This window comes from Kogia breviceps, chromosome 2 (genome assembly GCF_026419965.1).
Source record: "Kogia breviceps isolate mKogBre1 chromosome 2, mKogBre1 haplotype 1, whole genome shotgun sequence".
Classification (NCBI taxonomy): domain Eukaryota; kingdom Metazoa; phylum Chordata; class Mammalia; order Artiodactyla; family Physeteridae; genus Kogia; species Kogia breviceps.
Genome location: NC_081311.1, coordinates 186,885,453 through 186,912,751, shown reverse-complemented (window position 1 = coordinate 186,912,751; position 27,299 = coordinate 186,885,453). Strand labels below are relative to the sequence as shown.

Here is a 27,299-nt window from a genome sequence, read left to right as displayed (position 1 = left end):
CCACTGCGCCACCAGGGAAACCCCCATGATGTACTTTTTTTCCATGTACAATGTAGAAGAATGACTTTTTTCCTCCCATTTTTTTTTGTGTGTGTGTGGTACGCGGGCCTCTCACTGCTGTGGCCTCTCCCGTTGCGAAGCACAGGCTCCGGACGCGCAGGCTCAGCGGTCATGGCTCACGGGCCCAGCCACTCCGCGGCACGTGGGATCTTCCCGGACCGGGACACGAACCCGTGTCCCCTGCATCGGCAGGCGGATTCTCAACCACTGCGCCACCAGGGAAGCCCTTTTCCTCCAATATTAATTGAGATGGAACATTCCAAGACCAAGAAAATGTCATGCATTCGATGATGAGTAAGCTGGACGTTATGGGAATGACAGTTACAGGACACAGCTATTTGCCAAAAATATGACCTATGGGATTTAAGGACCATGTCATGCTGCTCCGCTTGATGATTTTTACTTGGATAAGATGAGAGTACCAATCTGGTTTTCTTTTGAGGGGAAAAATGTCCGGCGTATACTAGGGTATGTGGGGAGGGGGGGCATGGAAGTGTGCACACCCACTTTCAGAGCCGTGGGGAAGGAGGGAAAGGCGGCGCCCAACTCAGAGAACTCTGGCACTTAAAAGAGGAAATAATCTACTCTTCCTAGTGAGCCAAAACAAGCAAGAGATAAGGGATAAAATGCCCAGGTTATGCTTTTCCCTGGAAGGAAAGTAAGCCAAGAGGACTATCACTTTGAAGACGAGTTATAGAATATGAATCTCTCCACCTAGGGTACTCACCATATTTTCTCATCTCTTTCAAATCCTGCAGAAGTGCATAGTCAAGACAGAAAATAGAAAAGGCCATAACATGGAGATGCAAATGGCTCTCCAGATGTGAGTTCATCTTAGGAGAAATCGCACTTGTTGAGGACAGATAAAAACGTGAAACAGGAAGGAAAGTGGTGGAGCTTAAATGTTAAAGCTCAATTCAGAAACATCAATTGAGCACCCACATAGAAGAAATTGAGCCAGACTTCATGAAATAAAGAATAAACGTGATCCCAAACAATCCAGTCTCATAAGCAGAAAATTACCTTGATTTGAATAGTTAATTAAATAAGCAGTATAGAAAGTTCTAGATGGAAAGTTGAACATGTTTAACTCCTTCCCACTCCTGAGTTCGTATTAAAATGGTAGCCAGAAAATTTAAGTGGACATAAACCCAACAACAGTAAAGAAAATTAAAGAGAGGAGGCGGTTAATGAAAATTCAACACATGTCTGGAAGATAGAGGATGGCTGAAGGCGCGTTAAAATGAAAATAAGAGGAAATCACAGCCTGGAGTCTGTGTGGAAGGGAATACATTCCAGAAAAGAAGCTTGTCTATTCTGCCAAACCCTGGTGAGTTTCAGAACTCAGAAACAACAGGAATGATGAATACAGTGAAATGAAGTTGTGAACAAGCAGCAGCTGCATGGCCCCACTGCACTCACTTTAAACACCTGGAAGCCAGACAGCATCCACACCCACCCAGCTCTCCAGTGTAATCATCAGAGAGTTCTCCTCAAAACAAATCAGACGGCCCCACTGGAAACATCTCTGCATTCTGGCATTCAGGATGCTCTCAAACTCCAAAGCCCTCCAGTTGAAAGGTCCTGCCCACATACAGGACATTTTTATTGCCTCACACGTTAATTTGAATGAACGCAAGTATGACCAGCCATTCAGCGTGGAGACCTTTATTTTTGTAATGACTCCAACAAATTTAAAGAAAAATGAGTTATAGATGAGAACTCAAAAAAAGAAAACTCTAATCAGTAATTGCACCATAAGATAAAAATAGGATGCTAAAGAAAGGAAAATTGTGACAAAAATAAGAACTATTGAAAAAATTTTAATGACTACAAACAGAAAAATTCATCACAAGAATTGGAAAATAAAACCAAGATGACATCCCAAAACTCAGGTCCAAAACACGAGATTAAAAAAAGATGATAGAAAAGATAACAGACCTAGAAGACCAATCCATGGATCCAATATCAGACTAACAAGACTTCTAGAAAAAGAGAAACAGAGAACACAGGAGAAGAAGAAATTATCAAAGAAATGATACAAGACAGTGAGAAGTCAGAGGTGTGACTGGTCACTAAGGGTTCAGCTAGTAAGGAAAGATGTCACAAAGGAGAGGAGTTTTCAGGTCAACCTGGAAGGATGTGAAGGATTCTGACTAATGGAGGAGTAGAGATTGCCAGTTACAAAGCCCTGTGAGTAAGAGTTTAGACCAGGAAAGAGGATGGTTTGTGCCCATGGAAACTGCACGGATTCAGATTTAACAACCATTTCTCTAGCATCAGCAGCTCCAGGTACTAGTCTAAGCCCAGTATACTGCAGCCAGTGGAATCATCACAACCAGTTCACAGCTTTCATTTATGGATCAGAACACTTAGCCCGGGAGAGAGAAGTGATGTACGGTCAGCCCTTTGTATCCATGGGTCCCACCATCCACAGATACTACCAACGGAAAATATTCGAAAAAAAAATTCCAGAAAGTTCCAAAGGTGAAAACTTGCATCTGCTATGTGCCAGCAACGGTATTAGGTACTATAAGTAATCGAGAGATGACGAAGCATACAGGAGGACGTGCATAGGTTATATGAAAATTCCACGCCATTCTATGCAAGGGACTTGAACATCCGCGGATTTTGACATCTGAGGGGCTCTTGGAACCAATCCCCAAAGATACTGAGGGACAACTGTATCACACAGCTGGTTGGTGTTAGAGTAGAATTCACCCACAATATCCTCAGGCCCCAAGTCCATCATTCCTTCATTCAGCTGGGGCTGCCACATGCTACAACATGGATGAACCTTGAAAACATTATGCTAAGTAAAAGAAGCCAGTCCCAAAGCACCGCATACTGTATGACTGTATTTACAGAAAATGTCCAGAATAGGGAAATCCATAGAGACAGAAGGTACAGTACTAGTGTTTGCCTAGGCCTGGGAATATACGGTAATGGAAGGTCACTGCTAATCGATATGTAGCTTCTTTTTGGGGTGATGGAAATATTCTTAAAATTAGATTGTGGCAATGTTTGCACTACTCTGTGAATATATTAAAAAGCATGAATGTTATACTTGAGATGGATAAATTGTATGGTATGTGAATTATATCTCAATAAGACTTTCTTTTTAAGGCATAATTAGATTTATGTTTTGGAAAGATCAACCCGGTAGCAGCATGGGAAAAATCAGGAATATAGAAAATGAACACAGAAAGACCAGTGAGTAGGCTGGTTTCACAATCGAGGTGGCTGTTGATGACAGACTGCACTAAAGTGGTGGTGGCAGAGGTGGAGACACGGACCATTCAAGAGAGACGTAGAAGGCATGATACACAGGAGTTGGTGCAGGAGTCCAAGATGGCACCCAGGTCGTAGCTAGATGGATAAATGACGGCATTCACTAAGACAGAGCATGCTGAAAGGACCCAGCTTGCTTTTACGGACAGGATTATTACGCATTTGATTTAGAGGTGCTTTGGGACATCTAAGTAGGGATGTTCGGCAAACAGAGGCACTGGATCGGCACTCAGAGAAGACAGAGCTGGAGACAGCAATGGGTGGGTTACCAGCGTGTTTTGGCTATGAAGCTTTGGGCTTGTAAGAGATCACCTGGGGAGAGAAGAGGGCTTGGGGCTGAACCTGATGAACGCTCTCTGTTTAAAGGGCTGGCTAGAGGAGGGTACACCCACACAGGAGAAGCCAAAGAAAGACCTAGAAATGTTCAGGGGATGGTGCCAGAGGGGTGTTGTGCTTCACGGAGTCTACATTATATTGGTCAACAGTTCCTTTTTTATTCATCTGCTTTATCCCCGTTCTCCTTTTTGTTTGTGCTCTTACAACGTGCATTGCTTTGTGGAGTGAGCATGTTACACACCTCACGCTGGGCTTCTCACTCTGCATATTCACAAGCTCCATTTTGTCCATAGCTTCTAACTGCCTCGGTAGCTCAATTAAATATTTTTAAATAGAGGAATTTAAATAACTGCATAATAGTCCATCATAGGAATGTTCCTTCATTTTAATCTACGTCCCTGGTGTTGGGTACAAGATCTCTTCCTTGCGCCTGTTACTCCTCAGTCTTTAGACAGACCTAGTTGGTGTGTATCTCTGCTGTGTGACCATGTCCAGTTTACTTAATGTCTCTGAGCCTCAATTTTTCTCAACCTAAGGACTGTATATAACATGGAACACTGGTGTGTCAAATACCCAAACAAAGGTGAAGGGATTGCTGTGGACAAAGCTCCCAGTGACAGCAAAGATTCTACATTCTACATAGCTCTGCACTTCCTGGTGTGAGGATCTCAGTCCACAGTTCCTATGAGGCACATCTCCTTGGCAACTTTTGTGAACAAATACATAAAGTGGGACAGAGAGGAGAGGTCTAGGGTTGCATAGGAGCACGGCACGCCGTCACTTAGTGCGGTGTGAGATGCACTGACATCTCACCAGCGCTCTGCTCAGCACTGGCAAACCGCTCCAGTGTTGCCGAAACCAGGAGGGCCACGGGAAGATGTCGTTGCAACCACGTGCGTCAGGAGAAGCCACGGAAACAAAATCACCCACCGCCACCACCATTTCCCCAGGCAGAGGTGGGTATAGTGGGGAGGTCTGTGCTGACCATGGACCCAGAGAAGGCTGCCCTTAGTACCCAAGGACATGCCAGCTCTCTTTCGCCCCACAGAATCTCCCCATCAAGGTGAAAGAGCCCCATGGAAAGTCTGGGTGGAGGTGGGAGGGATCCTGCTGGGGACAGTAGGTGTCTGTGTCCCCATATCGAAAAGCTCTGGGTGAAGTCGCCAGGGGAGAGGCTGCAGATATCTGAGGGCCCCTGAGGGAGCCAGCGTCGGAAGCTACCAGGGTTTATAGAGAACCAACTAGACTTTTAGCACTGATGCCAGACACCACAGCTCGTGCTAACAGAGAAGGAAATCCCAGAAGGTCCAACAGTGCAAGTTCTGACCCCCTTCCTTGAGAAAGTATTTTAAAGTCCAGGATGGGGGCAGGAGGGAGCAAAAGAAGCCCCCAGAGTGGCTGTAAACAGGCATGAGGCATCTTTATGAGGTTAGGGAAAAGCTCTATAACTGGATTGTGGTGATGGTTGCCCGACTCCATAAATTGACTAAATATCAATGAATTACACACTTAAAGTATACCTCAATAAAGTTTTTTAAAAAAAAGAAGACAAAGGAAACCAATGGATGGAACATTTAAATGGAAAATGTGGCTATAACTATCAAATTCAAACCAAAATAGAAACTACTAGAATGACTTGCATGTCAGGAACAGGATAACTAGGATGTCCACTCTCAACCGAAGTTAACAACACTCCATCCTAAGGATAGAGCAGTCTTCCTGTTTTCATCGAGTCAATGTGTTCATTTACACCTCGTCCACCTAGAGCGTCTGGCGCAGCGTGGGGCACACAGCAAGCCGTCAGCCGAGTGGCTGTCATTCCACTGACTGCTCGGGAGAGATGTCAGCGCCACTCCTGGACACCGGGGCAGGCCTGGAGAAGCGAGGGTGGGAGACCACGTGGGCAGAATATGCTTAGTATCTTGGGTCAACAAGGCAGGGATGAGAGGTGTGGAGCTATTACAGCCAGTCAACAGGTCAGGACCAGCAGGAGAGCTCGGAAAGGCCTGGCAGCATTAGCCAAGAGAGCCTGGAGTCTAGGAGACTGGGGTCCACCAAACTAGTTTGCAACGTGCGTCAGACTGACTCAGTGCCTACCCAGCTCTGTCACTTACTCATTTAACTGCTGTTAAGTCTCAGCTTCCTCATCTGTAAAGCAAGATGAACAAGGACACCCATTTTTGTGGCCCTGTCATGGGGATTAACTCACATCAAATACTTGGCTAATTCTCAGTGCTAACTATAATAATGATCATTATCATTATTATTATTATCCCGGAACCCACAAGCATGAGAATTGTTAAGTGTCTCACAGAGCATGGCTGTTCAAGAGGTTTTTCCAATAAAACTGAAATTATTTTTTCTGTATCTTTAAAGCAAAAAAAAAAAAAAAAAAAAGACAGGACTTGGGGGGAAATAGAGAGACCGATCATAAAATTCAAAAGGGAATTCTTGTTACCAACACTGCAGTCCCAGAACCACCCTTTTCTTCACGTATCCATAATCAGTTTCAACATCAAGGGCATGGAGATGACCAGTGGTCGTGGGTGTCTTGCTACGGTGAGTCTGCATCCATCAGACCCTCCACCTCTGGAAATGGCCTTTCCTGCCGCTGCCCAGGGTACCCCGAGTCTGAGAGAGGCTCGGCGTCCACGCCACTTTGGGAAGACGGGAAGTGGCGGGTGGCGAACATTCCGCACGTGTGTTGACAGTGTCACGGGGCTGCTGATTCATGGTAGGAGAACAGGTGGTAGACGGTGGCAGACAGCAACATCAGTTATCCCCACACAGCCCCTGCTGCTTCCCGTACGTAAATGCTGCGGAGGAGGGAAGGCAAGATGCAAGGCTGCCTAAGTTCTACAGAAAATACCTGCATGAGCCTCTGCTTGATTAATGGAACTGGATTCGGTTTTACGTTACTCGTTACTAGTGTGTTCCTGGGAAACAGCAGAACAAAACAATTCCACGAAGGACTCAAAAGGCATAGGAAATTATGATTTGTAATCAGGGAAAAAAGAAGATGAGAAGAGAGAGCGGGAGGGAGGGAGGAAATACAGGACCAAAAAAACCTAACCTGACACGGTGTCCATGGCGGCTCACAGGGATGGGCCTGCCAGGGTCACGTTGCTCACCATCTTTCCCCTTGTTCCCTGCATTTTTAGCCTGAATTAAAGGCTAACTGATGAAAGCAAAACTGTAGCAAACACTTATTCAGAATCTTTCAGGAGAAAGTCATATTACACTAGACTAGGAGGATACAAGGAATCACTAAAGGACTCACAATCTCTGGAACTGAAATTTACCGGAGGAGTTAGGATATATACATTCAGAACAAAATACCAATTGGATAGCTTGCAAAAATTCTAAGGCTTGACCTAGCCAGTCCACTATCAGGGAGCTATCCTATAGATGAGTTTCCACTTAGGCACAAAAATGTCAGTAAGGACTCTCTGTTGTCACACTGATCCTAGTAGTAAAATTTGCAACCACCTAAATGCCCAGCAATAAAAGAATGATTAAAGACATTCTACAATACATCCATGCTCTGGAATACTATGAAGCCATTAAAAAGATCCCATTCATTAATTAGGTGAACCTATGCATACTGACCTAGGAAGATGCCCAGTGTACCCTCAATGAAAAAAAGGCAACTTCCAGAATATACACCATGGTCCATTTATGTTCTGTACTAGTTTGCCAGAGCTGCTAAAACAAACACCACAGACTGGGGGGCTTAAACAACTAAAATCTACTTTCTCGCAATTCCAGAGGCTGGACATCCGAGGTCAAGGTGTTGGCAGGGTTGTTTCTCCTAAAGCCTCTCTCCTTGCCTGCCTCAAGTTCTTCCCTCTGTGTGTGTCTGTGTCCTAAGCTCTCCTCATAAAGACACCAACCATACTGGATTAAGGCCCACTCTAAAGGCCTCATTAAATATCACCTCATTAAAGGCCCAGTCCCCAGTCACATTCTGAGGTACTGGGCGTTAGGGCTTCAACACATGAACTGAGGGGAGGGATATAATTCAGCCTTTAATATGCTCTTTAAAAACTCTGTGTGTAGATGGAGAATTTTTATTTTCAGTTTATATTTCTGAATTGCTAGAAATTTTATGATGAGTATATTCATCTATTATGTTAAACCAGCAATTCTTTAAAAACTATTATGATATTTTTGCAATGTTTTATGTCTGGAATTACTTTCAAATGAAACTTTTTTGAAAAGTGTGTCACAGTAGGGATGGAGCCACAGGCCTGGTCTTTAAAGGACTGTCAATAACCATCCCACAGGGGTGGCCGCTGGCCTGAGGGCAGAGAGGAAACAAGCCAAGGATACACCAGTGCCATAAAACAGAATCAGAATATCAGCCAAAGACAAAACCAAAGAGCAGAGGAGAACTTCTGCCTTTCAGGAAAAACACGGGAGGAAAGTACCACCTCTCTGATCTTCCATTTCTTGTGGGAGCTGCTTTTAAAGATGAGCAAACTACCTACACTTGTTAAAATGGACGATCTGAAAAACAATATACCATCTGAACTGATACTGATAAAGTTCTACATTAGAGGGGAAGGAGAAGAATGTAACAAATCTATTGGATATACATGAAGGGTTTAGAAAAGGTCTGCTTGGAGGACAAAAGTTCCACAGTATTTGGTTATGGTAAAATTCAAATAAAGTAATGAAACAGTAAATAAGAGGAAAAAATCAAACTAAGTATATGAAAACAAAGATATTCAGAACAGGGAAGGAATTACCAAGGGAAAAAATGTTTAACGTAAGAGTAGAGGACGGGGGCAGGTACTCACATATCACATTATAAAGACAGAACAAACAGAACAAGACTGATAAGCAAGCGTAAAATTGAAGGAAGTTTTCAAAAAATATACAAATTCAGCTACGGGCTAAATTGTGTCTCCCCCCACCTCCAAAACAAAAACACGATATGCTGTAGTCCTAGCTCCTAAATCTCAGAATGGGACCTTATTTGGAGATACTCATTGCAGATGGGCTGGTTAAAACGAGGTCATTAGGGTGGGCCTTAACCCAGTCATGACCAAGTCCTTATAAAAAGGGGAAATTTAGACACTGGTATATTTGCAAAGGGAAGATGAAGACATGGAGAGAATGCCATGTGAAGACAGAGAATTGGAGAGATGCATCTACCCACCAAGGAATACCAAAGATCATGCAAACCTCCAAAAGCAAAGAAAAGGCAAGGAAGGATTCTCCTAGAGGTCTCAGAGGGAGCCCAGCCCAGGAATACCTCAATTTCGGGCTTCTAGCCACCAGAAACGTGAGAGAATAGACTCCTCTTGTTTAAATCACCCAATCTGTGGTACTGTTTTATGACTGCCCTAGGAAACTAATATAAATAAGAGGTTAGAAAACATAAGGGTTTCTGGTTATTTCTTTACCAAAACATGAGACAATTTCAAGACTTTTTTCTTAAAAATTATTAATTTTGCCAGAATAAGGAAAATAAAAAAGCTTTAAACCAGTTGTTCTTATAAGCTTGGATTTTTATGACAACAGTAAGGAATGCCATTGTAAAAAGCTTTTAATAAAGTATGAAGAGAAAAATAAGTCAGCCACACTTCCTAAACCAACACCATGTTAGCACATTTTCTTCCAGGCTCTTCTCTATGCAATAAACACACACCACACACACACATTCATACATGCATACAAACACACACACACAGATTTATGACCGGAAGAGCCTGCTGAATTTTTATTCCCACTTTCTTCCCCCCTCCTAAATGATGCATAACATGAAATAATCTTCATGATAAAAGAAGCTGCAGTGACACTTTTCTTGCCTATATAGCCAATCAAATGACTCAAATGAATGTTATATAATATCAGCTGTTTGGGTATTACTGTAAACAACATCACAGTGTAGGTCACTGTGCAGGAATCCACAACTCGGCTATTTTCTTAAGACTCCTAGAAGTGGAATTAATGGGCAAAAAACATAAGAACATTTTCAGCCTCTGCTGCATCTTGCTTTCCAAAGATGAGCTACTGATCAAGTGAACAGATTTAAATCAGATTCCGGTGGCTACTTGTGACCGTGGCTGTAGAACAGCTGTCTTTCCTCCATTTGTGGGCACTTTTTTCTTTTCACTCCCTGAGGTTTTGCCACACTCCTCTTGAGGCAGAAATCATTGGAACCCAGACAGGTAGGTAAGTGATACTGTTGTCAGCACTGCAGCTGAGCAGAGGGCTATTTTGCAGGGCAGGCCAAGCACGTAGCAGAGGAGGGGAACGTGCCCGGCTCGCCTGGCCCAGGGCAGGGGGGGTAGGAGGGGGGCAAGGTGGGGCTGGGCGGCTCAGGACCAAGAGGCCCAGCTCTCAGCACCCAAGCAGGGGGCTTCCAGGGCACACACTTCTGGGCTGTTAGGTCTGGTATTTTATACATCAGCACCTTCTCACCCTTCTTCCTTTCCAGCCCAGCCTGAACCACCACCAAATGGGAGAAGTTGCCCCTGAATGAATCCCACCAAAGTGAAGAGTACTCAAAGACATCCGTAAAGAAGGGCACTGATGCAGAAGGGTTTGCTGAAGAGTGTTTTGAGAAGTTTGAACTGACTAGAAAAATGCACATAACATTAAATGCGGACACGCATATCCGTCGTTATAATTTCAACACTTTAATCTGCTCAGAAAAGTTAAGGAACACCCACTCATTCCCGTGTCAAGGCCCTGGGGTGAAAGGTGGTTTCTAAACAGACATGCCCTTGTAGCCTGTGTGCCTGCACGTGGCGGAATCAGATTAAAGGTAACGTATTTTCATTACTTAAAATCAGGCAACACAGGTACACAGCCTGCTGTCTTTACACGGGTATGTCCGAAGAATCTTTCCATGACAACAGAGACCCACCTACCTCATCCTAAAATTACAGGTGTATTTGATATGGCAGAAATATGAAGCTACCAATGTTTAATAATCTGAGCAAAGTTAATGACAGAAATTAGGCACGACAATCTTTTTAAACTGATTCAAACCAAACACACACTGAAGCTGCCATATGTTTTGTTACAGTTGCAAGGCTACATACAGAGACCGGCTTTTATAGACGTTCACATTAGTATAAAGGTTCATACACCCGGTCTTGTCAGAAATCAACGTGAACAGCACCTGAAGGCAGGGAGGGGTCGGTTTCGGAGACAGGACGCTTCCTCCCATGACGCCACGACTCCGTGCGGGCACAAAATTTGGATGTTTCACTGCTGCCACCTTGCCTTTGCCCCACACATTTTAATGCCAAATTCTGATTTATCATCTCTATTCAAGACTTCAAGCTATGTGAATGTTCTACGCACAGAAAGCCTCTTCTCACCGCTGACTTGGCGGACAGTGTCAAAGCCCAAGGGAGGGAGGGACTCGGGGGGCTCAGGGCAAGTGAGGACAGAACTGAATGCTAGCAAAGCAGGCACATCAAGAACAGAGCTTCTCCGGTAAAGCCTCCCTTCAAATGGATTGCTAGGCCGAGAAAGACAATTCTCCTAACTCCTTTTTCAATGAGTATTTCAGGAATGTCAAATTAAGTTTGACTTTTATGGAGCGAGCTTTTCTTTCTTTGGAAAAACAAAACACTGAGTTTTAATATCAGAAACTTTAGAGATCATGGATATCAAATCCATTACTTAAAAACAAAGTAGTCTTTAAAAGTAGCTAACACTTACAGTTTTGTTCTGTTGTCAGTAAGAACTCTCTAATGACGTTCAAGCTAAGAAATACCAAGAAATACCAGCAGGGGGAGTGGGGATTCGGGGGCGGGGGGGATTCGGGGGCGGGGTGTGGGGTGGGGAGGGGACACGGAGGTCGCCGCCAATCTACCTGATGTAAACTGCTAGACGCTGACAGGAGAGACACAAGAACTCGTCATGTAGCTTACTTCTGGGAAACAACAGTTCTCAGAAGACATCCTTTTAGAATCTATAGTCTCTTTTCAGATGTGTGTATTAATTAGATTTAGCCATTTACTGTGGAATTCCTGAAAGTTTCCCTCCAAGTATCTTCTGGTTCAGTATTTTTCTTATAATCAAATTACAGTTGTTGGGTGTTGCTTCCCCCCCCACAAATCAACCAACTTTGTCTTTTTTGAAAGGATAACATTAGAATGTACTATTTTTCAAGTCACTAAAGATGGGTTGGATTAGAAAGTAATTGGAAAGGGGATTCTACTTATTTAATTTCATATTCTGCTGTGGCATCTGACACCTGGCATCTGTTATTTTAGGAATGAAAGGAACTATTTAAAAAAAGAGAAAAATGGGACTATGTAAAGATTAAGCCAGTCTTATTAGATGTTTCGGAAAAGAAACAGCTTTTATGCTGAATCAGTGATAAGCTACATATTCATCTGCCACTATTTCAAGTCACAGTTACACTGATATCTCTCCTTCGAAGCGCTGAATGGTTTTTTCTAAATACTTTCCAAACATCATTTGAAAGCAAGTAATAATTCTAAAGATAAAGCATCAGAAACAAACTCTGTCCACCCAAGCTGACTTTAATGTTTAGATCACAACATTTTAGAGAGGTTCCATTTAATTTTTCCCTATTTTTACTTCTTGGCAGTTTTTCAAAACTCTGTGAAAATTTAAACTATGACAAGAAAAGCACTCAAAACATAATACAAATATATACAAGAATACAAGAAAAGTTTAAAACAAAAAACACCATATTACAGTACCTCCAAATCCGACGTGTTCATGATATGGCCCGAAACGACAGAGCTGCAGGTCCTCAACACTCCCACTACCCTACACAGATCCACATTCATACCTTTTCACATATGTGTATTTTTGTTTTGTTTTGCCTTTTTGGTGCCTAAAGTAACTGAGAATCAAGAAAATAACTAATATGACATGAAGAACATGGTACCTATGATTTTTTTACATCCTAGTCTAAATACATCTTAATTGGTGCAACATTACTCTTAATAACAGCCAAACAACAACAGACAAGCAATACATAGGAAAAGACGTACTATATATAAAATACAGTATTTTTAGAATCACAATTTCCACACTGACATTAAAAACCTGCAAATTAAATCTTAACTCACCTCATTATAAAGTTAAATTCTCATGTATCATAGTAAGAATGCTATGACTAGAAGCATTCTAAATTATTTCATTTTCTAGTGTAGAAAGGTTATGGTAGAAAAGATAAGGTGCTTTTTTAATAAGCTGCCAACAGACACTGACAGTGGCTGACACACATACCCAGTGCAAACTATCCAAGAAAACAACCCTAATTTGGAAATGAGATCATTTCATTAAACAGCTAGACTAAAAGTAGAGTGGGACAGAATAATTTTCCATGACTAATATGTCATAAACACAGACAATTCAATGTACATGCAGTCAATGAAATAAAGAATAACTTTCCATCCTTTTTTTTTTTAATTCTACCTTAACTTTTAAAATTGTTCCCAATTCTAAAAGTTTAGTTTCCTAGTTTCCACAGCTAACTAGAAGACTCTGGATATTCTGATGGTAAGCTACTAGAGATTAATGATCCACTGGTGCTATCCTTGCTGTGTTTTCTTCTTTACTACGAAACCATAACCCTCTATTGCTATTTTGTTTCATGCAGGACCAACCAAATTTAATTTTTTTTTCTAAGAAAAAATAAATATATAAAGAAGACACTGTCAGGCATATATTCACAAGGTCTCAATTTCTTAAAACATAAGTATGGGTATATTTATTTCTCTCAAATGCATACAAGACAATAATTACACAGCAACAAATCTTTTGTTCAACAATGATTTGATTCATAAGCATTTGAATGAAATTTACATAATTTCACATCCATACCCTTGCATGTTTAAATACTGTAAGTAAAAAAGCCCCCCAAATAAGCAATTCTTGTATTTCCTATTTATCCCTCTATACATCCAAACTTTAAAAAGTTACAAACTGAACATTATACAGAACATACAAATCATGTTTAAAAACTTGAGGCTTTAAAATCACTGTTCCCCCAAGATGATTCAAAAAAGTCCTCATGCTGACAAGTGCAGTCCTAGGGGGTAAAGTCACTTGGAGGAGGGGAAGAAAGAAGAGACAGACACAAGTTTGCTGTCTTAATATTTTACTAATCCTGTTAGTTAAAAATGGTGATGTCATGAGAAATAACAGCTTAGGTTTAATATGAGGAATGGAGTCTGCCTCACAGTCTGAGACATGCATTTCAAGTATTTTCCTATTTGATCTGAGCTCCCTGCAGCAAACTGACGCTGAAAGAGGAGAATTATTTTCTTCCATACATTCGCTCAATGTCCGCCTGGTAATGTGTTTTAAGCTCTTTGCGTTTCAGCTTGAAGGCATCTGTCACCAGACCAGTTTCAGGGGTCCACGGTTCAGGGCTCAAACGAATTTTTACTGGAATTTCAAACTTTTCCAGACTTGCTGAGATGGTGAAAAAAAAATGTAAATGCAAGGTCATGAAAAATACACAATTAAAATTCTTGGCAAATAATCTAACTTCCTCAGTCTTTGAGCATTCATCAAAATGCAAAGCCAACAAGCTCATAAACCTCACTTCTAAACAATCTATCCCGGGGCTTCCCTGGTGGCGCAGTGGTTGAGAATCCGCCTGCGGATGCAGGGGACACGGGTTCGTGCCCCGGTCCGGGAAGATCCCACATGCCGCGGAGCAGCTGGGCCCGTGAGCCATGGCCGCTGAGCCTGCGCGTCCGGAGCCTGTGCTCCGCAAAGGGAGAGGCCACAACAGTGAGAGGCCCGCATACCACCAAAAACAAATAAAATAAAATAAACAATCTATCCCTCAGAAATACGAGAAGTAAGAAACAGATTATGTATGAGAATTACAATAGCAAAAAACTGCTGAGAAAATCTACATGTCCATCAATAGAAGGAGTTGGATAAATTATGATACAGGCATAAAACGTACACAATGCAGTCAGTCACTACACATGAGTTACATCTATCTGGTCTGGGTATATAAAGATACCTGCAATATATATTGTTAGGTTTAAAAGAAGTTTTGTTTTGTTTTTTAACACTAGATAAACTTATATGCAACTAGATGTGTACGACAAGGATACACACCAAAATAAACCATGTACCTCTAGGGGGCTGGGATCCAGGATTGAGGAAAAGGAAATGTCACTTTTTACCTTACACCTATTTTTGTTTTCTTTGACTTTATTTTAAAAACTCACTTTAGAAACTGGGAAAGACTGATGTTTAAAGAGACCCTGTCGCCGAGCCGCGATACTGACTGGAGCGCGGAGGAGGAGCGGCTGTGCTCCTCCCACACTGCGAGCCCAAGCAGGTCCTCAACAGCGGAGAAATGAAGGGGGCGGGGGGAATACAAGGACAAGAGATGTCGTTTTGAAGAAACACCTTGCCTTAAAAAGACTGATCTACTTTTCCAGCATTCATTTAACAAATATTTACCAGGAAAAAAATACTGTATAAAGTGCTTTACTAAACATTCTTTCAAAATACAAAAATGAATAGTTTCTGCTCTCAACTGGTATACTATCGGGAAACAGGTAAACACCTAGCCATAATAATGTATATACCTTAAAAGAACTGAATTAAAAGGTATAAGTGCCTTGGGAACAAAAATGATATATTAACTCTAACCTGTAAAAAGAAACAGAAATAACAAAGTTTTATTCTTCAAAGATGAAAAATGTGTCAGGAGTGGTTTCTAAGAGGAGAAACCACTATGAGCAAAAGCAGTAAGGTGGGGGCCACAGTTGTTAAGGGACAGGAGTCTGACGGTACGGAGATGTGGGGAGACTCACAGGCAGGCCCTGGGAGCCCACGTTCAGCTGTTAAGTGCTCAGCCGGCACCGCACTCTACGACCTGACCGAACATGACCTTAGGTAGGTACAGCGGTATCATCTAGACCAGGTTTTGGAAAAATGAACACAACTACAACCAAATGACCAGGTGAAGAAATGGGGGCTCTAAGTATAATTATGAGTATTTCTTCCCTATTTTGTTGTGAATATGCTTGTATATATGTTAAGCAAGTATTTTTGTTTTCTTCCCTCCTATTCTCTTATCACAATATATTAGTAAGTTCACTTTGTATCACAGTATTTAAGTTACAGGATATCAAAGGAGAAGAGTAAAAAAAAATCAGTCAAGGGGTCTGCATCCACTTCTGGGGAAAAGGTTAATGTATCTTCAGTTGCACGCAGAACAGGTATATAATGTTAGGTGATAGTCTGACTTCCTTCCTGTCTTTACTTGGAAATTAACTACGGTGTAAGGAAATATCTGGGTGCCAAACTGACAATGGGTGGGTTGTGATAGTTTTATATATCATCTGGGCTAGGCTAGAGTTCCCAGTTATTCAATTAAACACTCATCTAGGTGCTGCTTTGAAAGTGGCTTTGTAGATATGACTAAGTCCGTTGAAAGGCCTTGGGAGCAGAGCTGAGGCACTCCCAAACAAGAAGCCAAGTCTGCCTGTGGACAGGGGCTTTGGCTCATGCCTAGGAGTTCCAGTCTACCTTTTTTTTTTTAAAAAAAAACAGTCTGCCCTACAGATTTCCAAGTTGTCTAGCCAGCCCCCAATAATCACATAAACCAATTCCCTACAATAAGTTTCTTAATATATTTAACTTACTGAATCTGTTTCTCTGGTGTAAAGCTAATATAGATTTTGCTTAAAAATGAAGTTGGATCCCTTCTTCATATCATATATAAAAATTAACCCAAAATGGATTAAGGACCCAAATATAAGGGCTAAAACTATAAAACTCTTAGAACAGAACAAAGGGCTATTTCTTTGTAACTTGGTTAAGGCAACGGTTTCTCAGATATGACACCAAAAGCACAAGCAACAAAAGAAAAAAGTAAACTGTATCTTATAAAAATTAAAACTGTTGTTGTTTCAAAGGATACCATCAAGAAAAGTAACAACACAACCCACAGGATGGGAGAAAATATATCTGATAATGGATTTGCATCTAGAATATATAAAGACTCATACAACTCAATAATAAAAAGACAACCTCACTTAAAAAAACGGGCAAAGAATCTGAACAGCCATTTCTCCAGAGAAGACATACAATGGCCATAAGTAAATGAAAACGCTCAACCTCATAAACCACCATCTGAAATACAAATCAGAGCCACAACGAGAGGCCACTTCTCAGCAACCAGGATGGCTAAAGTTGAAAGGATGAACAGTCACGAGTGCTGGCAAGGATGTGGGGAAACTGGGACCCTCGTACAACATTCGCGGGAATGTAAAACGGTGCCACCATTTAAAAAAATAGTCTGGAAAACATTTAGAAAAATGTGTTCTGGAAAACAGCCTGGTAGTTCCTCAAAAGGTTCAACGTAAAGTTACCAGAGGCGCAGCAATTCTCCTCCTAGTTATCTACACAACAGAAATAAATAAGTATATCCACACAAAAGCTTGCGTACAAATGTTCACAGCAACATTATGCATTAACAGCCAAAAGTGGAAACAACCCAGGTGTCAACTGATGAATGGATAACCGAATATTACTTGGCAATAAAAGGGAATGAAGTGTTGATACATGCTACGACAAGAAAACATGGAGGAACACTACATGCTAAGTGAAAGAAACCAGTCACAAAACCCTACATATTACACGGTTCTACTTAAACAAAATCTTCAGAACAGGCAGATCTACAGAAACAGAAAGATTAGTGGTTCCCAAGGACTAGGAGGTTTGAGGTATGGTGGGGAGTGACCGCTAACAGACACGCTATTTCTTTCTGAGGTGATGACAACGTTCTAAAGCTGATTACGGTAATTGTACAACTCTGTGAATATACTAAAAAACTATGTGATTGTATATACTAAATGGGCAAGTTGTTTGGTATGTGAATTATAATATATCTCAGAGCTGTTAACATATACATAAAATTTAAAAATAAAGCAAGAAGGCATATAAATTTTAAATTATGCTTAATTATTGTTTCAGTATTCTACCTTACTTAGAAATTATGTAGGTTTCTAATTTCATATCCATTAATTAACTCAATTTAGCATCAGACCAAGGATTTCAAGTTACCTAGAAAAGTTGGAAACTATTTTCAAGCTGACGTACTACAAAACACAATTACTGTTGAAATAAAGGGTCAAAATGATTTCATCTGATTAAATGCAATTTACATTTTTCATAATCTTGAATAACATATCTGAGGAGAATAAAAATGCATACCTGTATTACCCATGACACTGATAAGTCAGAAGGTACAGCTGTTTTTATGAAACCAACAACATTAAACGAAGTCTTTCCGCACTTACCCCTCAACACACACACACACACACACACACACACACACACACACACACACAAACACACACGGTGGAGGACACATGAGATCAACTGAATACCAGCACGCTAACAGTGTAGCAGAGCCCTGGACGGTTCACTGTGGGCTGGGGTGTCCAGGAAGCTAAGCAGGGCCTTGGAAACAGCTGAGAAGAGTGGAGAAAGGGCCAACCCAGAAAACAGAAGCTTCCGAGAAGAGGACATTCTGAGACATTTCCATCAGTGGTGGGCGTGGATGATTTGTGTGTCCCCAAAGGGGCTTCAGTGGGGGACTGATCAGTACATTCTGCTCCCTACTAATGGTGGGAAAATATGATTGGTTTCTGAGCAGGAAACGTAACCTAAGCCCTCGTAGCAAAAACAGGAATAAGCAAGCTTAAGTAGCCTCTTCGCACCTCAGTTCTCGGAATCAGCTGAACACTCTCTCACCTGAAACAGCGGCTTCAGAGAGCGCTTTGAGCACCTCGTTCTCCATTTCGCAGCTGTTACACAGCTCCTCCCAGGTCCCTCGAAGTCCCCTCTTTCGTGCTAGTTCCGTTAGCTCCTTTTGATTCGGCACAACAAATCCAATGACATAAGAATGATAACTGAAATAAAGGGCAGCTTGGTTAAGGCCCCACACGGCGTACACCACGTTAACTGCGGTTAACTGGCTACGCTGACATTTAGCGATCAGCTCTTCATCCCAAGCAACATGCACGAGGGCGTATCTGGTACCGCCACGCTTGCTGTCTGATTCATAACACGCTGCAGTGCTCTGGCAGAATTCACTGCTAAATAAACCTGAACCTGACATTTCATGATAAATTTCAACTATGTACATAACTGCTATGAATTATGCTTTTAAAAAAGAAAATTACAAACTCAGAAAATTCATCCTAAAAAAATCAGTAATTCACATCAACAGATTAAACAAAACTGAAAGCTAATGTAGATATGAAACTGTTTCTAAAAAAAAAATTTGGCAACAAATCAAAGAAATGTGATTATACATATTTTTTCCTCTGTTATCATGGGAATTTGTGTTCTAGAGGAACTCTTGAGCACGCCCGCTGAAGGCAGCACCCTGAAGAAATGGCAGCAGCATCAGGAGAAGGTCAGCTCCGGTTAACATCACATATGAAAATCCAGAACTGTAGCACCACTAAAGAAAACACTTCATGACTAACAAAGGGCAGAACCATTTATAAACCAATGTAGTAAATCTTTAAAGTGGGCTGTACCTCAAAGCCTATTTCTAAATTGCTTCTCCTAACACCAGATTTTATCTTTTCATAATAAGCATTATGTCAACTGCTGTAGTAAGGGTCCCAGGCTGGCCACAAAATATCCGATCATTAACCCTGGAGAATGACTGCCACGTGAAATACTGTTATGAAAAAATGTAATCAGAGTGCCAATCTGAAATTCCAACACATTTCCCAAGAGTGCATTTCTGGGATTTTAACTTTAAACTCTCCTTCCCAGCTGCCTCTATATCATCATGGGCTCGAGATGCTATGTATCTCGTGGCTTAAGGGGGAACGGAAGCCCACATCTGGCCAGGGTCCCAAGCAGGCTCAAATTGACAGGGGGTAGTAAGGACTGAGCAGAGCACTGCTCTCTGACCCCACCCCCAACTTCCTTCTTTACTCGCCTCTCCTCTGGACTGGTTGTGGGAAGTTTCCTTGTGCAGAGGGACAGGTACCTAGGGGTAGCAAGGCAGCAAGAAGGAGGATTTTACTTCCTTCACCTTCCCATCACACAGAACACTGCACTGAGATGTAAAACAGAAAACAGGGACAGAGGAAGATAAGCAGAGGAGCATCACAAGGAAAGAATCAGCTAATGGCTGTAATGAGAACAGGCCGTTCTCAGAGACAATGGATAAGAAGGAAGAGTTCTTGGTATAATTTTACAAAGAAGGCCGGCATAGAAAGGAAATGCCAACAGCACACCAAATGTTGTAAGTAGAAGTAGCATAAATTCTACTTTCTTACCTGTTTGCATATGCACAAATGTTATCTATTAGTGAGAGATTCTTCAAAGCTGCCTCTACTTTCCCAAGAGAAACATATTCTCCTGCCTGTAGTTTTACAAGGTCCTTTTTACGATCTGTGCAAAAACAAGGCCGGGAGGGAGGGGGGCACATTGGAGGACAATATTATTATACCTTTAATACATAGAAATATTGGCCATTCCCTAAGTAATCTGCTATCAATTAAGTTCACTACAGTAGTTATGCTAAAATTAAAAACACATATAAAATTAGGCCCTTATTTCTGTACTACTAAATACATTCTTTTAAAGAATTAGCTTCTGATTAAGGGACCCCATCATCAGGGCTTCAGACATGTTCTGCTGAACAGATTATGTTCCTGGTATACATTAATACCAGAAAGGTCAAGAATATACTCAATGCCATCTGAAAGCTCACATTCTATCTGAGGAGAAGCAGGACAAAAAAACATATCACTTTAATACGATACGGTAGTACTAGGTGTTAGGACTCTCCAACCTGCTGATTTTCAAAGAATTCCCGCAAGTGAGGCCTGAGCTGAGTCTTGAGGGAAGACTGAGCAGTAGCCAAGTGGAAGAACACTGGCAAAGAAGAGAGACGTGCCAGCTTGAGTTACTGCAGCGTATAGGAGGAGGAAAGGTTTTCAGCAGGAAAGCAGCCCGTGAGATGGGGGTTTAGTAATCACGTGGTGGCAGCGAGAGGGTGCGTTCAGCAGGGGTAAGCATAGCCAACAGAAAGGAATTTCTTGCAATAGGGTGACAGAAGGTGCAGGCCTGACCTACGATCACAGAAAGAGGGACAGACAGAAAAGAATGATCTTGAGGCATATTTTATAAGGTAAAGCAGTGGGATATGGATTAGATATGGGGAGCTGACTGAAGAGGTTCTCATCTCCTGCCAGTGTCCAGATGGCACGACTGGGATAGAAGTGCCATTAACCGAGAGAAAGAACCAAAGAGGAGAAGCAGGAAGGTATTTTTCACCCACAGGTCCTAGTACTGAGCTGCCAGGCCTTCCTTAGCTCTCACAGGCAAGGGAAGGACATGGTTCTGACAGGAAAAGAGCCCTAATAACCTCTAGATAGCAAAGAAGTCACAAAAATGAATATTCCCTATTAAGAACTGGACTCTTTAAGGATTATCTAGTAGTAATTAAAAATACCACTGCTGCTGAACAGACCTTGAGACCTCATAATATGTCAAGCCTTATAAATTCCACACAGTCCCTATTGTACATTTTTATATTCCAGGGATAAGGCAGAGACCATACCAACACTACATAAAGATGAATTCTTACACTATTAAACAGCTTCTCTAAATATATAGTCTCTCTTTTGAAAAGCTATTTTGGAAACATCCACTTAAAGAAAAAAAGTATTAGTTCTCTTACCAATAATCTTCAAACAACCATCAGGGTCAAACTCTCCAATATCTCCAGTACAGAGCCACCTCTGTCCATTTTCATCTTCAAAAAAATCAGCTTTTGTTTTTGCTTCATTTTTGTAGTATCCCATTGTCACATTTTGGCCACCAATAATAATTTCACCCCTAGGATGTGGTTTATCAGTATTAAAGTATCCACCTAACAAACACAGAATAATTTAGAGTTAATTCAACATTTTTATCCCTGCATGCATCGTGTGACTATTTGAAACTATTAGTTGCTAAACAGGAACATCTGATTTTGATCCAATCAGGGTTTCCCAAAGGAAATAAGGCAGAGGCACTATGAACAAAATTCATCAACATAAAACTAGTTGCAAATTTTCAGCTGCTTAAGCACTTCTGCTTTCAAACTCCTATTCCAAGGAAAAAATTAAACTCAAAAATCCAACATCTACTGTAGGAAATAATTACATAATATGGACGACACTGGTCAATTCCTTTGAGGATTCTGTAGAGATTCTTAAACATCATACTAGTAACTGATAAAAGTGTTAAATCGTGCATTTTGAGAATAAATCTCTGTATAAAACCAAAGTACTATACATCAGGAAGATTTATTCCTTTACAGATAATTTCAGAACGGTTCCAAGTTTAAGCTTATTAAACATTTTCACTAGTTCTGCTAAAAGATAGCTGAAAAATGACACCCAAGCCTTAGAATCTCTTTGCATAAAAGAAAAGTGCACCCAAACAAATCACAGATAATATGTACATGTTAACAGGGTCATACAAAATTTTTAAGAAGTGACTAGTATTTAAATGGCATGAGCAATAGATTTTCATGTAATTATAGTAAAAATTTCCTTCTGATAATTTTGGGTTGAAGCCCTTGGAGAAGGGAAAGAAAAAAGAAAAAAACAGGTAAAAATCCTCAGTTTCATAGAATGAATTATATGATTTTTGTTTCTACAAAATATGATCATTTTTCATTTATGGACATTATTTATTTAGCACAGTTCTCAAGTTTTTCCCATAATTCTTATTTGCATTTATGTAATAAAATAAGCAAATAAAAACAATCATAATTCTTTGAAATCATCTGTGAAATAAGCAAAATAAATGCATTCATATAGCTCTAGATAACATATTTCTATTATAAAGGACAAAAGTGAGCACTTGTGGGTGATTTTACACTCTAAAGTAAGGAAGGAAATGAAGCACAATTCTAAAGTTTAATATTATACAAATTAATGCTCTGTGGTTACAAGAGGTTATTACCTTCCTCCCAGTTCTTTAATTTGATTTCACAGCAAACTAATGGTGCTCCCACTCTGCCAGTATTGTAGTCCCACACTAAAATGCAAATTTAAAAAAGTATTTGATTACAGTAGTTAATAAATTGCTTCATTTTTTTAAACTACAAAAAAACAGTGATTTATCCCAAACCTTAGATATATCCCCAGAGAACCCTTAAATGCAGAAGTAGTAGCACAGTGGTGAAGCAAGCTGTGTAGCCCACACTGAAGTGTTATGGTTTTTTTTTTTTTAATCCAAATGGCTATAGACGTTTAAAAATCAAGACATTTTACAAAAGAGTATGGAATCTCCAAGAACAATGGGCCCACATTTCCAGCACAGCAACAGCTGTAGCCCCTATCAGACGGTGCCGGCCTGCTCCAGTTTCCCCAGATCCCTTACCATCACATTTTCTTACACCAGGGCCCACTTCACTCATTTAAGTAGCTGCCTGGTTCATGAGTTTGTCTTCTCTATCTTAAAGGATAAAGGAACACAATGGTTTACACCTATTCCACTTTCTTACTAGACTTAACAGCTCTTCAGTACAAATAACCTCTCCAATCTTCTCCCATGTACCACTATTTCAAACTGAGATCTCTGAAGCTTCCCTCACAGCAGCTTACACTATCACACCCTATTTTTTCATAAATTCATATAATACGAGTTCAGAGATCACACTGGAGACTAACATTGTTAACGTCCAAGAATCTGGGAAAGAACCCACCACTATTACGAACTACTACTGCATTACGTTTCCTCTTCAAAGACCATTCAAGTATCAGAAATGAAAGGTTGATATTTAATACTTTACAGACTTATTTACAACATAAACCGTAACTGATTAATCACACACCCAATGGAAGCCTTAAAAATGGAAGAAATTAAGGCTCTTCAGGAACCGTATATGCATGTGTTTAAGACTGCTTGTCTATTTTGTACAAAACAAGACTTAAAAGCAGCTTCCAAAAATATATAAAATATAGAGAACGTAACTGAAAACTGGAAAATACAGAAGTAATGCAGGATAAACCTGGCATAAGAATGGTGCACAAAAGCACTCAAGGTAAATAGGGGAAAATGAAAAGTCAAGAGGTTTAGTGTCTATCAGTATCTAGAAAATACAAAGGAGAAGCATAGTTTTATCTAGGACTGGAGAACAAAGTAACTTTCTTCCATAAAAGGGCATATGAAGCACTGGGGGAGTCATCTGGGAACCACTCCGGTAATGGACTGCTCCCTCAACCCCGTCACCATGATAAACTCTGGAAATTAGACTCTAGACCAGAATCTAGTTTCTCGTTGCACTTAACACAGACCACCCACCCAGAAAAAACATTTCTGAATTTGGGCCTTAATAAACATACCTAAACAACTAGAAAATACACATTAATTTTTCTACATAAAAAGAAATTTTAAAACTGATATAAGATGATAAATGTACACAATACAGCCAATGCTTGTGACAAAAACTTCTTTTCTAGAAAGGTAAGTAGTTTTTAATACTACATATCATAGTTTTAACTCGAAAACTCCTCTAGATGAATTATTGACAATTAGATACACCTAATACATTCTAAAAACATATCAATAATCACACTACTTGGGATTTACACAAATATTTTAACTGCTCTTCTATATATCTGCAAAAAACAACCCATACTAAAAAGTGCCCGGAGTTGCACCCCAGCCTCTGTTGGACAGACCACTTTGTAGATAACACTAACCTTCTGTAATTGTTCCAGCCCCACAAGATTCAGTGAGTCCATAACCCTGACCGACAGGACAGCAAAAACAGATGTTCATGAATCTCTGTGTGGTTGCAGAAAGTGGAGCACCTCCACACAAGAGAAGCCGAATATTTCCACCTAGCAAGCTTCGAACTTTCCGGAAAACAAAGCTTAAAAAAAAAAATACATCAATCAGATAATCACAGAATTTTAAAGCTGAATGGGATTCTCCAAATCATTTAGACTAATCTTCCAATTCTGATACACAGGCACACTGTGAAGATATTTAGAGTTCAGTTCCAGAGCACCGCAACAGAGTGAATTTTGCAATAACGCAAGTCACATGAATTTTTTGGTCTCCCAGTGCATAGAAAAATTACGTTTGTGGAAACATAATTTTCCACAAATGTAATTTTGGTATGCGCCAGGAGACTACAGAGACATAATACACTATACTATACTACAGTCTATTAAGTGTACAATAGCATTACATCTAAAAAGCAATGTTCGTACCTTAATTAAAAAACACTTTATGTTAACAAATGCTAACCATCTGACAATCAGGGTTGCCACAAACCTTCCACTTGTAAAAACACAATATCTGTGAAACGTAATAAAGCAAAGTGCAATAAAACGAGGTACACCTATATGAGATCTTGAGATTAAGTATCTTATCCAAGGCCACAAAGCCAATTTAAGAGACTCTCTTGACCCACTACTTAAATCTAAATGCTTCTTCAACCAAGTTTATTCAACCAAGAACATGTGATTTTCTCTTGAGAACTTCAAGTAATATTTGAATTCAAAATTGTCAGGTTTAATTTTATATAGTAATGGAAAACGCTTGCTTATGGCCGGAGCAATTCGTTTTATATCATTATATAATACATATTATATTAATACTGAATAATTCTATTGTATCTTCATAAAATTTAGTATGAAAAGTAAATTTTTTTTGCTTTCGCTTACTTCATTAGAAATGTATACGTATTTGTATACAGCAATTTAACTCTTTAAAATTTCACTAATTCAAGTTGAAGTATCTAGTAAATTAAAAAAAGAAAACAATTCAAACATCTAATTGAAATGTTTCTGAAAATAAACTAATTAAAAAGATTGCTTACCACCTAGATGAAAAAGGAAGAAGGGTTTTGTTTTGTATTTTAATAACTTTGAAAAAAGACCAAGAGGCAATCATTAAAATATATATATATATGTAAATAGGCTTTACAAAGCAATTCTGTATCTCACTGGAGATATAAGTAAAAGGCAGGAAAAAAATTATAAAGTTTGAAATAACGTGAAACACATATGAAAACTACATTAACATTCCCATAAAAAATAGTTGGAATGTCATACTTTTATTTTCTAACTCCTAAGCTATTTTATAGTTAAATCTACTTATTCTATTAGTGCCATGGCGGGGGGGGGGGGGGTAGGGTGGGGGAGACAGGTGTGTGGTAAAACTCATTTAACACTTTAAACACAAAACATTTAATCATATTTGGTTGCCATTTTATATTCATATTGAAATATAAAAGCAAAGAGAAACTACTTCTCAAAATAATTAAAATCATATGTGTCCACAGAAGACATAAGCACACATTTAACACAGTAAAATTTTTAGTGAAAATTTTTTTCAAATAACACTGTAATCTTTTTAAATTGCTCATATTCTTTTGCAAGATGGATTTTTTTAGAGTCCCTTTGACTTTTTAAGATAATTTTTTCTTATAACTATCTCAATTAATTGGGCTATTAATGTGAATAAAATGATCAAATTATCAAGGAGAGGGAGAGCCTTTATTACCTATCACACAGTGGAGTACCACGCCCTTTTGAAATCTGTTCCATTTTGTAATTATAGGCGAGAATAAACAGAGTGCGTTGAAAATTACTCATTTCATTCACTTTATTCATGACATTTTTGTAGATCCGATCCATGATTTCCTAGATGTATAAAAATGAGTTAATACAGTCAATAATGCTATCAGGTACCTTATTTAAAATCTTAACATCAGATTACTATTTCCATCAATAGAGGCATTTTAAAAGATACATTCTGTCAAGAATAAACTTTTAAAATAGAGCCACAATTTGTTTAAAAATGAAATTTCTGTGATTTTTAATAGATGCTCATGAGTAGTAAAAAAAAAGGGGGGGGGGGCAGGGAGATATTAAAAACCTTAGGGCAGTAATATGCCATTACTGATTCTTTATACTGCTTTGCTCTTATTTATTCTGAACTAAAAACTAAACTCACTAAATAAATGAACAACTATATAAAATTAAGAGCATTTTTAAAACCATTCTATCTCATAAAGATATAAAGTACTACATTCTTTGCTCACAAAAAGACCATGGGGTTATTTTGGTTGTCTGTTTGATTTTTAATGCTGCATCCATGAAAAATTTCCTTGTCTGCACTGTGTTTTGCTTACTATGCCTATTCCTATGACATATACTTTAATGACTTGAAATAGTTTCTCTCTACAATTTTAAATTATATTTAATATTTATGTGAACCAAAACTTTAAGGAAAGATAGTACTAAGGAAACTACATACCTACCTAATGAAACTCCAAAATTACTGGTCATTTATATTTGACTTTGGAATAACTAAGGAATTATGCTTGAATGTGGACACTCGGTATCCAATTATAATTCCCAACACTTTCAAACAAAATCAGAAAGCCTTGTAAAATTTACATTAAGGGAGCAGAAAATCATTGCTATCGCATTTCTACTGATCTTATTCCCAGGCCCCTCCCTATGCCTGCTATTAAATTAAGATGCACAGTGCTGCTGGGGTAATTCATAGTTGCACCAACTTCTCTGTCCCTTTTTTTTGGTGTCTAAGCCAGACTTTCCCCAAGAACTCGGCAG

General features: G+C 39.8%; 1 protein-coding gene across 2 annotated transcripts in view; it reads right to left on the bottom strand.

The window, feature by feature from the left end:
• The window catches only part of ACSL3 (acyl-CoA synthetase long chain family member 3), a 127,241-nt gene that overhangs the window by 33,257 nt on the left and 66,685 nt on the right, over positions 1 to 27,299 (bottom strand). Inside the window, exons 9-15 of one of the 2 annotated variants that reach the window (XM_059055238.2) lie at positions 26,224 to 26,363; positions 24,411 to 24,583; positions 22,666 to 22,740; positions 21,392 to 21,583; positions 19,983 to 20,097; positions 18,433 to 18,590; positions 13,378 to 14,112 (exon numbers count right to left, since the gene is read on the bottom strand). In XM_059055238.2, coding sequence (XP_058911221.1) covers positions 13,955 to 14,112; positions 18,433 to 18,590; positions 19,983 to 20,097; positions 21,392 to 21,583; positions 22,666 to 22,740; positions 24,411 to 24,583; positions 26,224 to 26,363 — 1,011 coding nt within the window. In that variant the 3' untranslated portion in view covers positions 13,378 to 13,954. Of the gene's footprint in view, positions 1 to 13,377; positions 14,113 to 18,432; positions 18,591 to 19,982; positions 20,098 to 21,391; positions 21,584 to 22,665; positions 22,741 to 24,410; positions 24,584 to 26,223; positions 26,364 to 27,299 lie in introns of those variants that run through there. The other variant, XM_067026982.1, reaches the window with a different exon arrangement.